Genomic DNA, 21,264 nt, shown 5'->3' on the forward strand with positions numbered 1-21,264 from the left:
TGTAATTTATTGAAAGATCTTATAAAATTATTGTTTTCAGTATAAAACAATATTTTGCGCATTATAAATATTATTATTGAATAATTGCACCTGTAATAATAATAATAATAAGCACTTAGTAATACATTCATATGACTATCAATAATCATGGCCCAGAAAAACAGTCTGACAAACACAACCAATGACTGGGAATCTAACCAATAATTACTAAATGCAACAGTTGGCCATTCTTGTATTGTCCTCTGTCTCTGTCCTGATAGCTCCCTATCTCAATAGTTGCAAATGGTTGTAGGTTCATGATTCTCCTGTTCATTGGTCATACAGAAAGATGTTGAATGTAGAATCAAGAAGCTTTCATTTCAGGCACTCCGAATTGAATAGAACTGTACCATTTGGAGTGCCTAGAATTCGTAGGATTCCTAGGCAACACGTATCAGGTGTTGCAGTACATTTACTTCACTACAAATACTTTTACCCACCCTTGTAAATCTAAAAAGCTTTCATTTCGCAAAAGTAGTTCATATATTAAACTATAATAAGGTTGCTAAATCAGAGTTTGAATAATTCTGATATCTAGATGTGCCTTTAATTGTAGCAATTTAATGTCCAATTCATGATGTCAATTGAGCTGGTTAAGCAATACTGCATTTCCTTGGTGTGGGGATGGCTTTATTAACTTGAATAAACAAACAGTTCTTGCGTTGGAAAGTACAATGTATTAACAATGTTACATGCAATTTTCTTGACCTGACTCCATCCAAGCCTTAAATCTAAGATCAACATGTACTTAAGGGGGCTATGTGTTTTATCAATGAGAACTATAAATTATGTTTAGTGCCACTTATGATATATCATTCCACATACAAAAACACTAGAATTTTCATTAAAACCACTAGCATTAATATCCTATGTTATGTATGTATGTATTTCTTTAGACCTTGCGATCAAGGATAACCCGTGAAAGTGCAAGCACTTATTTCCAACGGGGTCCTTTGTTTTTGCTGAAGGGACAGCACGCTAAAGAGACAGTGGTGGGATACAAGGAAGTCCGGGTGCGAGACCCTAGCTCTTTTTCGAAGAGACCCCTTGGTTCTTTTACGTGCTCGGTGTAAAGCACCGATACACGGGGTACAACTTTCCTGGGTTAAACCAGTACTGAGTACACCACTTTTCCAAGCACTACCCTTTAAATGCCAAGCGCCAGGCAAGGGAGCTACTTGTACCAACTTTTAACGTCTTTTGGTATGACGCGGCCAGGGATCGAAGCCACGACCTCCCGCTCCGTAGGCGGACGCTTATCCACTAGGCCACGGAGACGGTTCAAATAAAACCATTGCCAAGTTGATAATTTGAAAACACTAGAAATTTTATCTGGTAAGGGTTTGACATAGTCTTTCTAGACAGCTGGACTTGTTTTGCAGTTACTTTGAAAATCTTCAAAAGCTAAACTGATCAAGACTGGAGCAAAGAACTCACAATACCAAAATGGATTTTAAAGACTTAAGAGATCATTCACACATCACCTATACCATTAGTTCTTATCTACAAACTTAAGTCAACATAAAAATGTTTTACATTAATATTGCAATGAATAAAACATATTGCAATAACATAGCAATCAAGTATGATCACTATAAGCCTAAACATGAGATTTCAACATTTTCCAGATAAACAATAAATAATTTTACTTAATAAATTTCTCGATACTTACACAAGCTGGAAAATGGTCTCTTTTTGAATACTTCACATATTTCATGGCTTTCATCATTCAAACTAACATTTTGCTTGTTATTTCAATATTCAATGATTTTGTAAACATTCATAAATGATGGTTAAAATTAAGATTCATACTAATCATGCCTACCAAAAACACCTGACTGACCAATTATAATCAAATTTCGGCAAGGCTTATTGGTGGTTCAGTGAAATCAACCATGACCTCCCACAATCTGCACTGATCAACAGTAAATGCATTGTTTCCATTGTTCTTATTTTCATAAAGTTAGAAAATTTATTCCTTATCACTGAGAAAAAGTTTAGAATGAAAGAAGCCGACGGTTACAATTAGTGGGATATCAAATCCTACAAATGTATTCATCATTTTATGTAACCGTATTTAGTATTAATGTTAAAGTTTTGAAAGTTTAAAAAGTGTCAATTTTTGTATATTTTGTGCTTCATTTAATTTCATTCTTTGAAATTTGTTTTTTTTAGTGTTCAATCCCAAGCATACTTGGTCACATTTAAGTGCAAGACAAGTCTCTAAATTATGATCTGAATAAATCTTTATATTAATGTTAGGTCACATAAAAGATAAACAATGTATTGTGCTTTTTAAAAATAACAGTTTTTCATCTGTTTAAAATTATTTCAAATGCTGTGCATTGAAATTTGATTATGAGTTAAAACTATGATGGGAATAATTCAAGGGAATGTTTTTTTTTGGTGATTTCTAGCATTAAAATTGTCTGAATCGCATGAATATTTATAAATTACGTAAGGTACCGGGTATTCTCAAATTGGTCACACTTGTTGAACTTTGTACTGTCTTCTTTTTGTCTGTCTCAAATTTAATACAGCATTGGCTTCACTTGTTGTTTATGAAAGGGACTGTACACCAGATTGGCACCAAAAAAGTTTTTTTTTCTTTAACGAATCTAAGGACAATTTTTTAATAAACTATTTTACTCTTTGATATCGTTATTGTAAATAAAATACCAAAATGTAAAAAAAAAAATGCAGTGCAGTGTTAAATCCACTATGCTATTCAGACTTACTCTTACTGGGTGGAATTTCCAGATATATACCTAACTCGCTTAAATCACGTAATAACATCAACGCCAGATTACACATAAGGAATGAATTATACTTGGTAGACATGCAATGTACCTAGTAATCTTTTTTTAATGGAAAGTCACGAAATAACTGCTATTAATAAATCATTTGTAAACTATGTGCATCATCAGTTAGTAAGTTTCAATGCATTAATTGTACACATCGATACCAAGTTAATGTCAGGTTTCTGTAAAAAAGAAAGTTTTTTCTTTTTCATTATTAACTGAGTACAGCCCATTTAAAATGTACCTTATAATGTCTGTGACTTATCAAATATTTAATAGTAATGGTCTGCAACAAAGATTTGTTTGAATTATCAAGGTTTCAAACTGCATTGTATATGCGATTGGAAAGCTAATCTTGAAAGCTCCCTTAGTATAATTTTTAAAAAATAACATAGACCCTGCAAGGTACGGGATGATTCATAAAGATTTGCACAGTTATTTATGTATAATTGCATTTATTGATACAGGTTACCTTTTTCAAATCTATGATTTAGATTGCAAAGTATAACTTATATAAATAAATATATATTCTTAACTTCTAATAAGTAATTAGTTAATTTGTCAACTGCGCACCAAAACACTGAATCTGAATGTATACGCAAGCTTATGCATCAGTCAATTTAACCATGCACCCCCTCCCCCCACCCGGTCCAGGGAATAGCGGGGACTTTTACTTTTGGTCCAGCCAACCCAAGCTAAAATCCCCGCCCTGCAGGGATGATCTGATGGCAAAGTTCCCACCAAATCCCCCCCAGCACCCAAGGGACATTAGGTTATAAGCCACATCCACAGTGTATTTTCCACGAAGACCCGGTACTGCGGGGCCACCTGAAAGGTAAAAACACGGCCCATTTCCCCAGTATACCCCTGGATGTGGGGGCCCTGGTTACAATTGACTGGTGCATACTGATCCATAGTAATCCAATCTCATGCCAAGACGATTTCTGGTCTGACATCGCCAGGTAAGTTATTCTTAAGCATAAAAAAGCCTGGACAGCATTTGAGAAAGGCTGTTGTGAGTTTAAATCTTCATTACTTCACTATGCCACAACATTGGGTGATTACTGATTTTCATTCTTGGCTAGGAAACAAAAAGTGAGCTCAAAGCGTCTTCAGAAAAAGAACTTCAATGTCTTCATGCACCAGTCAAATGTAACCACGCCCCCCCCCCCCCCCCTCCAGGTCTGGGGAATACTTTGACTTTCAGTCCAACCAATCCCCTATAAAATCCCTGCCCTAACCTGCGGGAACGAACTGGTGACTGGTGGTAAAATCCCTGCCAAATAACCTCGCACCCCAAGGTTCTTAGGTAAGGGTAATTCCCCGCTATATTTTGCGGGAAGATAAAACCACCGCAATCATCAGGCACTGCGAGGACACCTGAAAGGTGAAAACACTGCCCCTTTCCCTAGTATACCCCGAGGGGGTGGTAACAATTGACTGGTGCATAATAAGAGTAGAAATCAAAAGTGAGCAGGCAAATGGCGATGGTTTATCACACAATGTCATTGAACAAAATGTACTTACACTGAGAATGGCTCCGAGACTTTTCTATGCACATTCTAAACACTCAATCATATTCATAAGCCAGATGCTGTGCACATATTAATACATTTGTCTTCATTTAGAATGAAACTTCATAAATAAGTATGCGCATATTTGATATTTCTTTATCTCCATTTTGCAAAATTGAAATCACATGATTTTATCAAATGAACTTGTATTGCTTGAAATTCTACGTGTCAAATTAAACATGCTATCCACGGTAAGATGACAATAAATCCGTTTGATGGTGGTAATCATTCAATGGCGACTTTATTGATGAATTTCTTCAATATAACACATATAAAATTCACACCATCAGCATCCGGAAGTAGTGATAACATGTACATGTGTGAATCATTCGGCCGCTCTGATCAGAGTGAATGAGTCAATACAATAGACTGGTACCCGAATTTACTTTTCCTCAAAAACACAAATTATAACGTTATACAGATACGCGGCGTATGGTTTTTATTTTACATTAATAGTATTTAAACAATCAATACCAAAAAATCATGCTGTATTTGAAAAAGTGCTGAGTACCATGCAATGATTAGTTAAAAAATAAACTTTGTATTTAAAAAGAAAATGTCACGGAAACATGCAAATTATGTCGAAAAAAAGAGCAGCCTTGTTAATAAATTAATACCAACATTCTATACAAAGGATAACAATACTTTAAAAAAAACAACAACAAATATCCTGGTTGTTTACTACTTAGACCGCACGCTTGATTCGGTTTACGTACCCACAAGACATTTCGAATGCGTGACGGGCACCGTGGTTAGCTGATACTGGTCTCTATTCGGATAAAAGAGAAAGCGGCTACCAGTCTATCAATAAAGAGCTTTGAACGGAAAATGTTGATGCATACTTTTCCAATATGTTCATATTCTTATTGCATTTAATCTGACCGTATGCAAGAACATTCATGTAGTTAACCCGATTAACTCACTCGCTACGTACCCATTTCCTGTGCTTCATTAAAAGAACATGCAATTAGCTTGTCTTGTTAGGAGAACTATTTTTATTGGATGTTTTCATTGTAATCAGTTCTGGTACTACTTTGATTATTCAAATTCGCTAACGGCAATCCAATCAAAATACAGCGTATGAATTCATTACGTCAGTGAACCCCCAGATGCGGCTTGAAAATGCAGACATCGCTGTTACGGCTATGAACTAGGCCACAAGTGCCCTAGTCCAAAAACCAGAAGTATTCCGCACAGTATAAACATTTTAAGGGAGGTAACACAAATTATCTGTTAAATCGGTCTGAAGGGATTTTCACCCTTACGTCATATGCGATTTAAATTTCGACACCCCCCATCAGAAGCAAATTTCACAATTTGGCAACCACATACAGGTGCAAATAAGCGAAAATGACACCCCACCATATATGATTTTAAAAAATTGCCGTTCCCCCCTCGGTTATATGTTTAAATAAATAGCCCTTACAACATAATGCATGGAAGAAATTTTAAAGAGTGCTATAAAAGTTGAAGAAAGAATTTGATATTTGTATCCCTTTTTATTCTCTTATAACAGACTTGGACCAGTTTTCCAACATACGTCCTAAGCCTGTTTATGCAGCCGAGTTTAAAGGCACCAAGATGGAGTGTGGTGCACCGTCCTATTCACCAAGTAAGGTCTTGATATGAAATGAGTGTTATAATGAATTATTGAGACAGCAGTTCCCAAAACTATCATTTAAATAATAATTTTTCATGAATGTCAAACTTGTATTTTACATACTATTGTTCACCAACTTAGGTACTTATATTTACCAACTTTATTTGAAAACAAAAACATGCAATTTAAATGAAACCATGGAAACTACAGGGACAAGTCAGAAGCCTGAAACATGACCAAGATCCTGCATATAAGCGCAAGGATCTATTACACTTAATAGGAACATACGATTATTCAACTATATTCATGCTTATAAAATAATAATCATCCAATATTTCAAACTTCAGTCATGTTGCACATGTATTTCACCAACTTGAAAACAACAAAAGGATAGCAACAAGAATGTTATATTTAGAAGTTAATAGGGACATACAATTATTAAAATCAAACAAAATAATGCTAATTATCAGCCGGATGTTCCTATTTTCCAACACTACATATGCTTGATTTTAGGAGTGAACTATGAATGGTTCAAGAACGCAGCCACTAACATTTTTGTTTACGAGGGCCACGGCAACCTGTTTGTCTCAAACGATGGAAGTCTCTACGTTTCCGAGGTGCAGCCAACTGATGCCAATAAAAACTATTTCTGTGTGGTGACACTGGTTCAGCCGGACAATGCTCGATTTGCAAAATCCAACTCAGTCAGTCGCACAAACATGGGCATAGAATTACTGCTGTCAGGAGATACAAGTAAGTTTTTGCCATATGTATAATACACATTTTTTATTATGATTGTGGAATAAAAGGTAGCCTGGAATTAATTTCTATTTAATATGTTATCCCATTTGAACAAACCAAGTGACTTTTGACATCCTTATGATATTTTCACAATAAGTAATCATGTATAACATGTACTAGTATTTTCTTATCAAAATCTGGAATATGTATTCATATAGTCCATTTTAAAGTAAATGATTTGAGTAAATCCCTGGTTTACTTACCAAAGCTGAAAGGCTTTATGGGTAGGTTTGTTTTTAGTTTAATAATTTAGTATTTTTTTAGCATTTTTTGAAAAACTTGCACTGTAAGATTTGTTGAATCATTATTGATCTTACCATTTTTTAGACAATGATGCCGATTATGGTCCAATTCTTCACACGAATGTTTTCCCGCAGAACACAATAAAGGGAAGCAATATACGCATGGAGTGTGTTGCCTATGGCTCGTGAGTTGAGTTGCTTCATAATACACAGTGATAAATCCGTGTCTGTATAATGCTCCCAAAAATGTTTTTCAAAGCAAAAAGTTGAGGGGTTGTAATGTTGCGTAGGTGTAATTGTTGGAGAGCAATCATGAAACCTTCAGCCTTAACTCAAAAATGCTTCCAAGACAGGTAGAGCTAGTAATGCCTCTTTTCTGCTTCAAATATAGAATAGCATCAGTGTTCACTTCAAGGTGCTAATGTTTTATGCACGTCTGTTTTTCAAAAGAAAAAAAAGCTAATCTATTTTGAAAGAAATTATGTAAGAAGTGTTGCTTTCTTCAGTCCACCTCTCAACTACCAATGGTATCGCGCGGACGGCAGGCCGTTTGTAGCGGGAACCAAACTACGTGACCTTAACCGCGTGCTAACAATTGACAACGCATCACTTGAAGCTGAAGGGGATTATATCTGCAGGTGCACCCGGGGGTCAGGCTCCTCTAAGACACAAACAATTACATTAAATATGGACGGTGAGATCATTATGTTCTTTATTGATTTAATTTAAATGGCTGTAATATTTAAATATAATGTGGGTTAAATAAATATTGGTCTAAAGTTATTCAATTCGTCTGAATATTGAAGTATTCATGTTACAATACTTATATTATGGTTTGATCATGCTCTCTGAAGACAGATATATTTAAATTGAACTTTCTGTATGTGCGTCCAGCACAATTTCTCATGTCCGGACTGTAATTTTCTCGAGTATGAACAGATTTTAAAATAACTTGCCACATTTGTTTAACATACCAAGACAATGTTTCATGTGCATGGCGCGTGTCCCTTCCTCTTAGGTCAAGGTCTCACTTTGTGTTTGTTTTCCATGGAATGCTGCATATAAGGCCATAGAGTAAAGGTGGTCGTGTCCGGGCTGTAACTTTCTCTTGTATGGACAGATTTTAAATCACTTGCTTTCATCATATATAGTACATGTACTTGAAAAATAGAATACCAAAACGGGTAATATCATTGGTTCCAACATTGAGTGCCACAGTATGTAATTGTATTGCTGTTATAATTTGTAATGAGCTTATTGTCTCTTTTCTAGCCAAGCCGTATTTCCCCTACCCGATTGGCAACAAGTTCCTGGATGTGGGAATGAGATTTGACTGGCACTGCATGGCTGTTGCTAGACCTAAGGTAAAAGAAGAATTCTATTCTCAAAAAATGTCAGAAAAATTTGAAAAAAATCTCTAGTTCACCTGTAAGTCCATGTACTTACTGTCAGAGATAATTTTAATTAAAAAAATAAAAAAACACTCTACATTTTATTAAATTGAATTCAAATCTCATGTATATTAAGACTTACAATCCCTCAGTTCAATTGACGACAAAAGAGAGATAACTTTTAAAGAAATTTTATGAAATGTATTGCTTATCTGTGTTTGTAAGAAAGAAGTTCAGGTATTGGCATGTAGAATGTTTGTCTTTGTCAATGTTTCAGGCAACATATTCTTGGTATAAAAATGGTGCTCGTATTGATAGTATACCGGGCGTTCTTGAAATCAGGGCCAATGTACTCACCATCCTCTCTGTGGACAAGTTACGTGATGAAGGAATGTATCAGTGCGCCGCTACAAACAACTATGGAACTACTTTCAGTTTAGGAGAGCTCAAGGTTTTAGGTAGGTTTTTACATTTCATTCAAAATCTAAACTTTTTGAGTGCTGCATTGTATATTTGGATGAAAATTAAACTATTCAATGACAAAGTTTTTGAATAAATCCTAAGATTCACTTAACAAGCCCTGTTCGAATTTTCAGCACTGACTCCTAACTTCAAGCGACACCCACTTCCTCAGGTGACTTTGGTCCCGTTGGGCGGAAATGCCAATATTCCTTGCAGTGTGGAAGGAGCACCAACACCAACAGTAAGACTTATCATTTTTCTTTGATGTGCAAGTTCTAGAAATGAAAAAAATAAATGATTTGAAATATTGATATGGGAGTGAAGTTCTTTACTGCACTCTGAAAGAAGGTCATTGACCAATAATAAAGTGGTTGGCTATTTTGAATGTGAAAAAATGGTTTCAAGCAAAACATAATTTGCTTTAGCCTGAAATAATTATAAAAGCTAGGTTGAATTGTCTGACTGACAACAGACCTAACTGAATGCAAAATAATATCTCAAAACATAGTCAGAACTTTGTGGTTTTTCTCTACCTTAGATTTTGATTGATTGCTAATGTTTCTCAAATTGATAAATTGTTTGATTTTCAGATGTTCAGCAAAAAGCAAGATTGAAATCGATCATTGAAGTTTTGAGTACATGCTGTTGGCAGTGAAAACCCTACCTCTTCACATTTATATATACACAATTGCACATACAATTATTGACTCTTAGCTTCATTTCCTCAATAGGTGACCTGGATAAAGAATGGAGGCCCCATGGGTTTAACCCCTGGTAACCTGAATGATCGTATAGGGATGGACACGTCTTACGGGCTCGTTTTAACCTCCATAGCCATGTCAGACCAAGGCTTATACACATGCAAGGCAGATAACCAGTTTGGAACTGCGACCAACTCTACTGAAGTTCGAGTTGTTGGTATGTATTAGAGTAATTAAGGTTATATGTATTTGTACTCTGACATAAGTAGTTCAGTAGTTTTTTTTTTTCATCTTTCCGAGGTAGAATGTGAAAGCCTTGGTATTGTTAGTATTGTGGCAGTCATCATAGACAAAGACTAACAATATGCACATTTACAGCAAAACCATAACTCAGGCTTTAACATGGTATTAATGAGTGATGCGCCTCTTTTAACTTGACAAAATCATTTAATCATTGGCATTTTTGAGCTATTGCTTCTTGTTTAATTATATTTCAGTTATGCCATTGGTATAAATATTGTTATCCGTTTGTTAAGCATATATTTGAATGTAAATCTAATAACATAAAGCTATTGTAACACATGTAAAAAATAAAATACATTCCACATTGACAACCAAAAAGAAGAGAAAATGTAGTTTACAACATTGAATATTTGAACGTCCTTTTCAGATGGTATCATCTGGCGTAGCAGGTTACTGAACGAGACAAACGTCCAGGTGAATAGGACGGCGTTCCTGTACTGTGAGGCGTCAACAAATGTTAACTTTGATATCAGTTACGTCTGGAAGTTCAACGGACATCCAATCAACTTTCTGTTACAGAAGGAGTATATTCTGGTTAGTTATGAAACATCTGCTCTCCCTATGTGACAGGAATTGTATGTTGACATATAGTCATTGTACAATTTTAGTAAGTGTTACTGAACAGTGCATAGATGTTGTTGATTTTATGATGATCTTGTAGTTAATAGACTAAATTTCTAAATTAATTAAGGAACTTAAAATGGCATTTGTCCAACAATTAAACACAATGCTTTTGTTCTTTGACACCATTGTAGGCTTTTGACCAAAGAGTTGTGGAATGGTGCCTCACCCTGTCCTTATTTGGTAACATCTTCTGCCTTTATTAAGACCAGCATGGCCACCCTTCTGCCTTAAATGCCTTTTGTTATGATTTATTCTTATAATTATTATGAATATTAATACATACAAACTTAACATACATTGCATTTGAACCGAATACTTGTATCACTGAATTTTCTGTGACATTCATTATATTTTTTTCACAGCACTTTTCAATGTGCCATTCTTACCCTTTTCACCCTGTCTCTCTCCAGCAGTATCCTGTCATTTCTAAGACATGGCTTAAAAAGTATTTGAGACTGCTTATCTACCTTCAATTTATTACCGAGAGAGGGGTCGAGTGGTATAGGTGTCTGCCTCATAGTCAGGAGGTATTCGGTTCAAGCCCCACCCTGAGCAAGATTTCAAACTTATCCTAACATATCTGGATGTTTCAGGGCATGAATGGGCTGTACGTCACCAACGCCCAGTACAAGAATATGGGTCGCTATGAATGCGAGGCCCGGACCACAATTCACTCCAAGACAAGCAGTGGACTGCTCAGGGTAAATGGTATGTGTCCCTTTGTCTTATTCATTAAAATGTAAAAATGTAAAATAGGTATATGTGACATAATCTGGGCAAACAAAGTCATGATAAGATAATGAAGTGAAAGAAGTCACCGAAAAAAGCATGATAGCTGTTTTATACCTACTGCCAACCAATAAAGAGAAAAAAATGTCACATTAAAAACTCGGCATGATTAAATATCTTGCTTTTTTATATTGCATTTCTTTCACCTGGCCAGTGCCCTTATTCATCGACATTAAGTGTCTGAGGTTGAGGCTCCGACTAGGAAAGCCAAATTTGACTTTCTCTTTAAAAATGCTGTAATAGAAGCAAAGATGGAAAACATTGCTGTAACTGTAACAAAGTAAATGTTTTTACAATCAGGCACATATCTTTTGTTGTAGCATATATATTGAAATATGTAAGATTTCAGTTTTCTGAGCCTGAGTCTGCCACTCAGACCTGAAGACGTTTAGTAAATACTAGGGATAGCAACAAGTACCCGAGTACTCGATCCATCGTTTGAGTACCTGAGTACTAATTAACTACTCGAGTATTTGAAAAAATGTTTAATATCCACCAAATACATGATATACTGGTACGATTAATAACAAGATACTTTTTCAATACATGACTGGTTACCACTATAAATGTGATGCCCTGACCTTTGCTTGAACTGTGACAGGCTTTTCAAAAGTGAGCACTCTGGAAACTATTATAAATATCCTTTCACATTTTGTCTTTTTTTCATATGCCGCCTTATGCCTACTACCTAATGGTGAGCAAAACTAGTCTGGGTAATCTGCAGAATATTTCCATGCTTTGATTTGTTGATTGACTGTTTCATTATGAATAATTATTATTCTAGGGCCACCTCTTATGCCTGCGGGTGTGTATGTGCTGGACAACACCGTAACTCCCCGTTCAGTAACCCTGGTCTGGACCTGGTTCGTAGCTATAGAGCATGGTGCTCCCATTGTAGGCTATGACATAGAGGCAGAGTCCAACTTCAAGCCCAATGTGTGGACAGTGGTTGCCGCAGGTACGTGGAACATTTGATCATTGTTGTACACACGCAATAATTAATATCAACTGTGTATAATTAACTACTCATCATTATCCTGTAGCAATCAAACTTTCTGTTTAAGTCATTGACACCTAGAGATGAATTGACACATTGATTGATTGGGAATTTGTAAGTTTCACTTTCATACCATTTCTCAAAATTTGAAGACTTTTTGGAATATAAGGGATTAACTTTTATGGCAATCTCTAATATTAAATTTGAGAAGTATATTGTAGCAATTTGACCCATTAAAGTATTACATGGACAAACCATAATACTGTTTATATATAAATTATATCTGACCATGTAAGGAACTTTATCTTCATGTATTATGAGGACATGAGTCTCAACTATTGTTATCTAGTATCTATGTGTTATTCATCTCAGATATCCCTGAGTCGATTGCCGCTCGTGAAGCGGCTGATCAGGGTAAGCGGGGAACACAAAGGGCCGCAACTGTGGATGGACTCATTCCTAACACAAACTACCGGTTCCGGGTGCGTGCAACAAATGCCTTTGGAAAGGGGCAAGAAGCAAGTAAACCCACAAGTAAGTATGTACTGCATGAGTTTCTTTCATTTTCTGTATTTGCCCTTATCAATTCTCTTATCAATTGAAAAATTGCTGGATGAGATAGTTTTAAGTGCCATTACAAACTTGTTAATTGAATTTCGGAAATGGCAAGATGCAAAAAATATCCAATTACTAGCACTAAACTCCATCAAATGCTGGCTAATACAGCAGAACTATGTGCTGAGGAACATAACCATTTGCAAATATATAGTTAAGTGCCTTACACACTACATGGCTATCATGATGTAGTAAGAACTACATACATGTTAGTAATTGTAACTTGTTTAAAAACTTCCAGTCTCAGTAAAGCTATTGGCAATATCAAGAAATCTTTAAGGCATTAAAAGTTAGCTATCCCAAATGGAGGACCTTAATGATATAATATTTTGTGGTCTTGGCATTAAGTTTTGTTATATCTTCCCTCTTCCCATTATCTGTAAAGCTAATGAAACGGCAACCATGGTCCTCTCAAAAAGAGTGGGAGATGATGGTGTCAAAGTTGGAACATCACAGGTTAATGACCATGCATATATAATAATTCAACTTCACATAATTTTATTTTATTACCGGTGTGTATTTTTCTCTGTTCTTCCAGCTTCTGTGAAACTAATGCCATCTGCACCTGTGGTTGCCCCTAGAAATGTTGGCGGTGGTGGTGGCAAAGTTGGCACACTCCAGATCACTTGGGATGTAAGTCCATCTTGTCTCTATAAATGTGTTTGACTATCTGTCATAGGCTACAAGGTCTGTGATTGTATTTCTCATAATTATTGTTGTTAATTACTTTGACAGTAATAGAATAATGGATATGGTATGGTGATAACCTGTGTCATCGTCAACATAAAAAGCTTCAATCCTTGCCATTACTCATACGGTGTTCAAATGAAATAATTTCACATGTTGCCAGAGACAATACATACAATCAGAGATTTGGCTTTGTTTGTAGTGCTTTAGTCTCATAACGAGTTCATTAAACATACAATTAAGGTTTATTCATTTGGCCAAATATTTGTTTGCATCGAGCAAATTGAGGCCATCACGAACGGACGCCCACTTCCGGATGTGAAACGTGTTAAATACTTGTCTGCATGTTGTCTTGATCAAGGTATGGATATGGGTCACCTCAAGTCAAACACTAGGTCACTTTGTAGAATCTTAGGAGAAAAAAAATCCCGTTATAATTTCAAGTTTTTATTCAGTTGTAATGAAACTTGGTTAGAATACTGGTATACAATGTTAGTTAAACATTGTAACCTCTGTATTTTACTGCTGTTGCTTTAAATTGGACCAAATAACTGTCATTTAACAGATATTTGGGTTGGAAGCTATCTAAACTTCTTGTTATCCATATAATTGATAAATGTTCCACGTTTAATGGTTTTGTTCATAATTGTTAGATTCTGGAGCCAGCTGAACACTGCGGAGACAATCTGAACTACATAATCTACTGGAAAAAGATGAATGATGCAAAAGACTATAAAAGGGTATGCTTAACATGATTTGGTTTTATAATTTACTATCCGGTAGTTTTTAGTTTTTCTTATTACACAGGGCTTGGACACAATTTTTCTAATGATTGTCTATCAGTATACACTTCATCACTCTTTTTTGTAATCCACAATCTGTCAATACATCCAATGAACACCAAAAGTAAATATTTCACTTTTGGCTTATACTCCCCTTGTAAAATATACCTTGAGGTGCTCACTATGTGAAATACAGTGAGATCTTACACTGTAACAACTATAATCCTACATTTTATATGCTTTCATCTCCTTATTTAATCTGCATCATACATACTATAAGTTATGGGGTTAGTAGGTGAGCCGATATGGGGGGCAATGGAAACCATATCGGGTGACAGCGAAGCCTACTAGCCCCGTAATGTCTATATGACGCGGGCAACCTGTTTCATTTATTCATTGAAATTGGAAAAAAAGACGCCATTTTGGTACAATATAAATTTGATGGCCCCAATATGGCAAAATATGGGGTCACCGTGTGACCAGTCCTGGACCAATGGCGTTGGTGTCATTTATGTTGAAGGCGTGATATATACATATACATGGTGCTAGAATTAAGATGTCTGTGTTTGCATGTACATAGTTTCTACATTAAGGAAGAGCCATTTAGCTGAAGTTTTTATGTTAACTTGAAAGCAAACTCATTGATGCATGTTAAACATGAAATTCATGTATTTTGCATTGTGAAGCCATCTGCAAAGTTTTAAACCAGGTGAATATATTTTGTATTAGAAATAACATTTAATATTTAACCCGGTCTTTAAGAATTATATAATTCCAATACACACATTCTTCCTTACAAATGTTACTGTTTTAATAATAATTAGATGACCTGAAATAAAATCTTAATGATAAAGAAAGGGCAAAGTGGGCAAACAAGCCCTTCTTTTCACTAAGATGGATCATCTCACTGACTTAACATACAACCTCATTGGCTGACATCAGATGAATGGCAGTAGGCAGACCTTGAAACACCGGCAATAATTGAAATTCTTTCTGATTAAACCTAGGATCTAATGATCTGCAATTTCATTAGCTGATAATGTAGGTTGTATTCCAAGAATATGTAAATATCACAAAAGTCATTCTTCTCCTTGCCATTGTTTTCATATAAACTTTGTTCAACAGGAAATTGGGAACACTCCCTTGTCCCTTGTTGATGGGAAATATGTGATAGAAGTTGGCGTAGACAATTACTACCTTCAGTATCAGATAATGGTTGCCGCCAGGAATTCCAAGGCTCAGGGACCTAATTCTACTGTCCAATACATATACTCAGCCGAAGCCAGTAAGTGCATCAGGTTCTATTTGTATACAAATTGATCAATATATTTTCATCATGTACATAAGGTAACAGGAACTTTTGGGGGACTCAATTAATGCTCCATTAGGCATTACTTTGCCCTCTCTGGATTAAGTCATCATGCTTTAGACAATTTGTAAAGTATAAATTTTTAACCTGTCAATATGTATTGATTTATTCTTTGTTATTTGCAGTGCTTTCTTCAAATGATTCTACCGGTATTCTAAATTATTTTAAACAAAAGTGGCACATACCTTATAAGACATTGTCATTGAAGGTTAATTTGAGAATTTTATAAACCTTCTTCAATGCCATTTTTTGCAGAGGTTTTCTTTAATATGATGCAGCACAGAAAGACTGTTTGAACTCCCTTGCAATATCAACGTATTCCTTCTCCATTTTCAGTGCCAGCTGCAGACGTGAGGATGGAAGATATGGAGACATTCAATGGTACATGCATCATAGTCCACTGGGAGTCTGTGGCAGACACGAGGGAGGCAGTCGGGGGCAAAATTAGGGGATACAGGGTAATGTATATGTGATGATAAATAAACTGGATTTAAAGCTAGATAATTAAAAATTGAACATGATTAAGAGAATGACAGGGATAAAACAATGCATGATATAAGAAGGGCTACGACATGCATTGATGGCTTATAATCAGTTCCAGGTAATATGCAGGGTGATACTTTTTCTTGGTCCTGAACTCATCCGGTCCCTGTCTTAGTTTTTAAAATTTTATAATAGCTTTTGGCACGATCAAGAAGGTGTGAATGAACGCGGTGGGTAATAGGATTACAGTTGATTAACGTTGCTAAGAACACAAACATTAGATATTTGATGATAATTATTTCACCATTTATTTGATATCAATAAAACAATTAATAAAGGCAAAGATAAAAACATAAGATATACACATGTTCTAAAATTAATGTCATGAATAACAAACACATAGTGTTATATTTCTACAATATTAAATTCACTTTTAAGTTTACTATTATAGTAATACATAGTAAACAATGAATGAATATATGTAAATCAAATTTGTAAGTTAACTTAGAAATTATTATTAACGAAATTTTGAAGCATTCATAGAAGCTGTTATTGTTTGTTTGTTACATAAGAAAAGAAATCTGCACAATTTTTTATTACGCTAATTGATTTTTTTTTCTGATATTTTTGTTTGTATTGAATTATTTTAGTACAGTGAAAATTCATTATGTCAAAGTCATTAATATCCTCAAGAAAATACATTAAGATAATTAAACTGGATATTATTAAAATTGGAACAAGAATGCAAAACTGTTTTTCTGTTAATGGCAATGTACAACCATGTAAAACAGAATCTGTACAATGTTCAATTATACCAATAACTTGAATCTGATTTCTTTTCTGATTTTTCTTTTGTTCATGTTCAATTATTCAAGTATACTTCTTGTGAGTTTAAATACATGTGTGTTTTTTCTGCCTGCAGGTACAGTATTTTGCAGACATGTTTGGCAATGCCAAACACGATGAAGAACCAGACCCGAATGTGTTGGAGGTTTTAAGCAAGGATGTGTACGGGCAGACAGACCACGTGAAACTCGTTGGACTGTATTCAAATATGGAGTATCTGGCACGAGTCATGGTAATAAATGGTGCTGGTGTGGGAACTAAAGGCAATTGGAGAAGAGGAGAGACTTACAATGACAGTAAGAAAAACACAATGATTTTGATTTATTGTTTTGGATATTTTAGAATAACTTCTACGATTTTTGACTGTCTAAGACTTTAGATGTGTCAAGGTGGTTTTGTATAATTTGCATGTCTGTTTAGTGCAAGAACTCAATATATGTTTCTACTTCAATATACAGATATTGAGTTATTGCACTAAGGTGCTTGACAGCATCACATGGAAGATAGTACCGGTATGTTTTTGTGATAAGTTGTATGGATGAGACTTGGCATCCAATTTTTCAAAGGTGATGTTCCAAATGCTATAGAAATTAAACCGTTACTATTTATTTATCTTCAGTGCTCCATGATTTCCCGACCCACATTAAAGTGTATGAAGTGAGTCAACACAGTGTGCGCGTGCATTGGCGGGGAGTTGGCGTCCACGCAGGGGAAGAGTCATTAGAGGGATACATTGTAAGTCCTTTACACTAGAGGATAAGAGTGTGACGGTGGAATAGATGTCGCCCTCACCCCTACCAGGGGCACATTGTCTCATTCTACCAGAACATTAGTTTCTAAGCAGGAACCAGACTCAGTCTTGCTTAAAACAATCTTTTACATGTAGCTTTTTCCACAATCAAACTTTAAATAGTATGATCACTTTGATTTTGATGTTATCAAACTTTTTAATTGGACCAAAATTTCTAGAGCTTAGATTAAAGACAGTGACAGTGTTTCATTCACAGTTGTTGACAATGAGCAATCTCGATAAAACTGAGACTGTTATTGTCATATCGGGGATTTATTTTGCCTCAATGTCACTATTGCACAATATATTGTGAACAAAATGTTGGATTTAATGTTCACTAATGCCCTCATATTTCCCTCTTGTACATTTAACAACAACCTCCTGATATTTTATATGAAAAGTTGCTATGTAGTTGTTTGATCCTTTATGCGTTGTTTGTAACCACTTCACTCCAAACTTCAGATCCGCATATTCAAAGTGCAAGAGGATATACGCAATGCAGTAGATACTACGGTAGGGAAGGTGAATGAAGCGATCATCAATGGTCTCCAGTCGAATACAGTCTATGTGTGCAGGGTGCTTGGTACTTCAAGGGCTGGGGACGGAGCTCTTAGTGAAGCAGTGTATTTTTCACTTACAAGTAAGTATTTGCTTCTTAAGGGCAGGGGATGGTGGCAACTTTTGAGTTGTCATTGTTCTTTTATTACATGCAGTGTGTGTAATTATTGAATATTTTTCCTTTATATCTACTACCGGTATCTGAAGGTTTAAATCTTTTACCCGGTATGTCATTTATGACTATGTTTCATATGGACTTGAATATTTTAAGAAATCAAGTTAATTCAATATTATTCACTATGGACAAGTGAACTTAATATAATTATTATTGAACCATCATATTCCGACACATTGATATAAAAAATGGTATTGGTCATTATAAGTTCAACACATTATATAGTAACTTATGTTAAGTATTCATCAAGAGCTTTAATATATAGACATCATGGTATTTAAGAAACAAAATAAAAAAATGCTATATAATCTTGTAAATTTTTGTTCTGTGACCTTTTAAATGTATCATATCAAAATAGGTGTTTTAAAAATGTTATCCAATCAAAAATAATATAATGATTAATCAGTATAAAATTGACGTACGAGAAATAATCTCAATATTTATATATAAAATGCACTAGCGCATCCTAATGATGGATGGCTACCTTAAACTAGGTGGAGGTATCCTTTCATACCTGCTAAATAATGTTCAAAACTTGAATAACATGATTTTTACATTCTGACTCTTTATCATGTAGACCCTTAATGGCAATTAAAGAACAATTCGCTAATGTTCAAAGGAATAACAGCATTAATTATATTATTTTCAGGTTCTGACTCTCGTTCTGTCAATCTGAACATTGACCCATCCACCTCGGAGGTGTGTTACTCAGACAATGATTCCCGAACCTGTGGAGTTTCATCACTCAGATCGCTCCTGCATATGAAAGTTCTAATTGCCATTTTAACTGTGTTCTACATCATTTCAAGCTAACATTTTTATTTTATTTTTACTTTCTTACATTAAGAAAAAACATTACTTTAATGTATGTTAACGTTTTGTTTTTTTGTGGGTTTTTTTTGTAATTTTTTTGTGTTTATAAAAAATAAGAGCAGACCACTTGCATTAAACAGTTTTCTTATTTTGTCACCTTAGTGCAAAAACTCAATATCTGCTTTTATTTCTATAGGCAGTTATTGACTTATTGCACTAAGGTTCTTATTTGAACCTTAATCACCCTAGAGTTGTCTCAATTTATCTCTAATCAATTAGCTTTATTTTTTTAAATAATCATCTCAGTATTTTGAAATTCATTGTTTGAGATTTATTATACAACATGCATATATTTGTTCATCTCTTATTGGCATATTGTTGGTATTAGATATGTGAACAAATACTCGCTCATTGTACATACTCATTATCTGATTTACATTGTTTAGTTTTTACCTTAAATACTCTTTTTTCAGTGTTTACAATTAGAAATCCATTTCAACATGTGCTCAATATATAATTTAGATATATATTGCTTTGTTTTGAATGTTACTTACAATTTATACTTTTTGTTTACCTTTAGATATAGTTTCTTCTTGTAAAATACAGAAATACTTGAAAACATCAACTTCACATAGAAACTATAATGACTTTCAATCTTTTACAATGTTTTAAATACTTTTTTTCTTTTTCTGTTGAATTGTTAATAATTTCATTAAGTATGTAAATATATACTGCATTTAACATGAATCTCAATACATTTGTCATTGTACAAATTGTAAATCCTGTGTATACATTGTGTATTCATGTATCCTGTTGTAAATCCTGTGTGTATACATGTTTCCTATATTTTTACTATAAGACATGTAGCACATACAAAATGCGAATAATACCTGATAACTTTTTAAAGCTGCACTTGTGTTGTCCCCAAATAAAGATGTGTAAGAAAATATACTCCTGTAACACTCTCAGATGAAAAGTGAAAACATTATAGCGTTGGAAGTTCATTGGAAGTACACTGGACTTATATGAACTATCAACACACTTCATAGCCTTGAAGTTCATACACTGGACTTATATAAACTACAAACACACATCATAGCCTTGAAGTTCATACACTGGACATAGATAAACTACAAACACACATCATAGCAATGAAGTTCATACACTGGACATAGATAAACTACAAACACACATCATAGCAATGAAGTTCATACACTGGACATAGATAAACTACAAACACTCATCATAGCAATGAAGTTCATACACAGGACATAGATAAACTACAAACACACATCATAGCCTTGAAGTTCATACACTGGACTTATATGAACTACAAACACACATCATAGCAATGAAGTTCATACACTTGACATAGATAAACTACAAACACACATCATAGCAATGAAGTTCATACACTGGACATAGATAAACTACAAACACACATCATAGCAATGAAGTTCATACACTGGACATAGATAGACTACAAACACACATCATAGCAATGAAGTTCATACACTGGACATAGATAAACTACAAACATACACTATAGCCTTGAAGTTCATACACTGGACATAGATAAACTACCTACACACATTATAGCCTTGAAGTTCATACACTGGGCATAGATAAACTACCTACACACATTATAGCCTTGAAGTTCATACACTGGACATAGATAAACTACAAACATACACTATAGCATTGAAGTTCATACACTGGACATAGATAAACTACAAACATACACTATAGCCTTGAAGTTCATACACTGGACATAGATAAACTACCTACACACATTATAGCCTTGAAGTTCATACACTGGACA

The 21,264-nt window shown here is 34.7% G+C and overlaps 1 protein-coding gene across 6 annotated transcripts in view; it reads left to right on the top strand.

The window, feature by feature from the left end:
- Positions 1-20,393, top strand: part of LOC128203505 (contactin-like) — a 49,197-nt gene extending 28,804 nt beyond the window's left edge. For all 6 annotated transcript variants that reach the window (XM_052904947.1, XM_052904944.1, XM_052904942.1 and 3 more), the window contains 20 exons: positions 5,931-6,026; positions 6,528-6,767; positions 7,143-7,242; positions 7,564-7,751; positions 8,330-8,421; positions 8,726-8,906; positions 9,045-9,151; positions 9,642-9,828; positions 10,282-10,448; positions 11,132-11,246; positions 12,112-12,285; positions 12,697-12,858; positions 13,478-13,572; positions 14,280-14,366; positions 15,534-15,693; positions 16,114-16,235; positions 17,183-17,402; positions 17,726-17,841; positions 18,359-18,536; positions 19,279-20,393. In XM_052904947.1, the coding sequence (XP_052760907.1) occupies positions 5,931-6,026; positions 6,528-6,767; positions 7,143-7,242; positions 7,564-7,751; positions 8,330-8,421; positions 8,726-8,906; positions 9,045-9,151; positions 9,642-9,828; positions 10,282-10,448; positions 11,132-11,246; positions 12,112-12,285; positions 12,697-12,858; positions 13,478-13,572; positions 14,280-14,366; positions 15,534-15,693; positions 16,114-16,235; positions 17,183-17,402; positions 17,726-17,841; positions 18,359-18,536; positions 19,279-19,442 (2,951 nt within the window). In that variant the 3' untranslated portion in view covers positions 19,443-20,393. The remainder of the gene's footprint in view (positions 1-5,930; positions 6,027-6,527; positions 6,768-7,142; positions 7,243-7,563; positions 7,752-8,329; positions 8,422-8,725; positions 8,907-9,044; positions 9,152-9,641; positions 9,829-10,281; positions 10,449-11,131; positions 11,247-12,111; positions 12,286-12,696; positions 12,859-13,477; positions 13,573-14,279; positions 14,367-15,533; positions 15,694-16,113; positions 16,236-17,182; positions 17,403-17,725; positions 17,842-18,358; positions 18,537-19,278) is intronic.
- The last annotated feature ends 871 nt before the right edge of the window (positions 20,394-21,264 follow it).

The sequence above is a fragment of the Mya arenaria genome, chromosome 9 (assembly GCF_026914265.1).
Source record: "Mya arenaria isolate MELC-2E11 chromosome 9, ASM2691426v1".
Lineage (NCBI taxonomy): Eukaryota > Metazoa > Mollusca > Bivalvia > Myida > Myidae > Mya > Mya arenaria.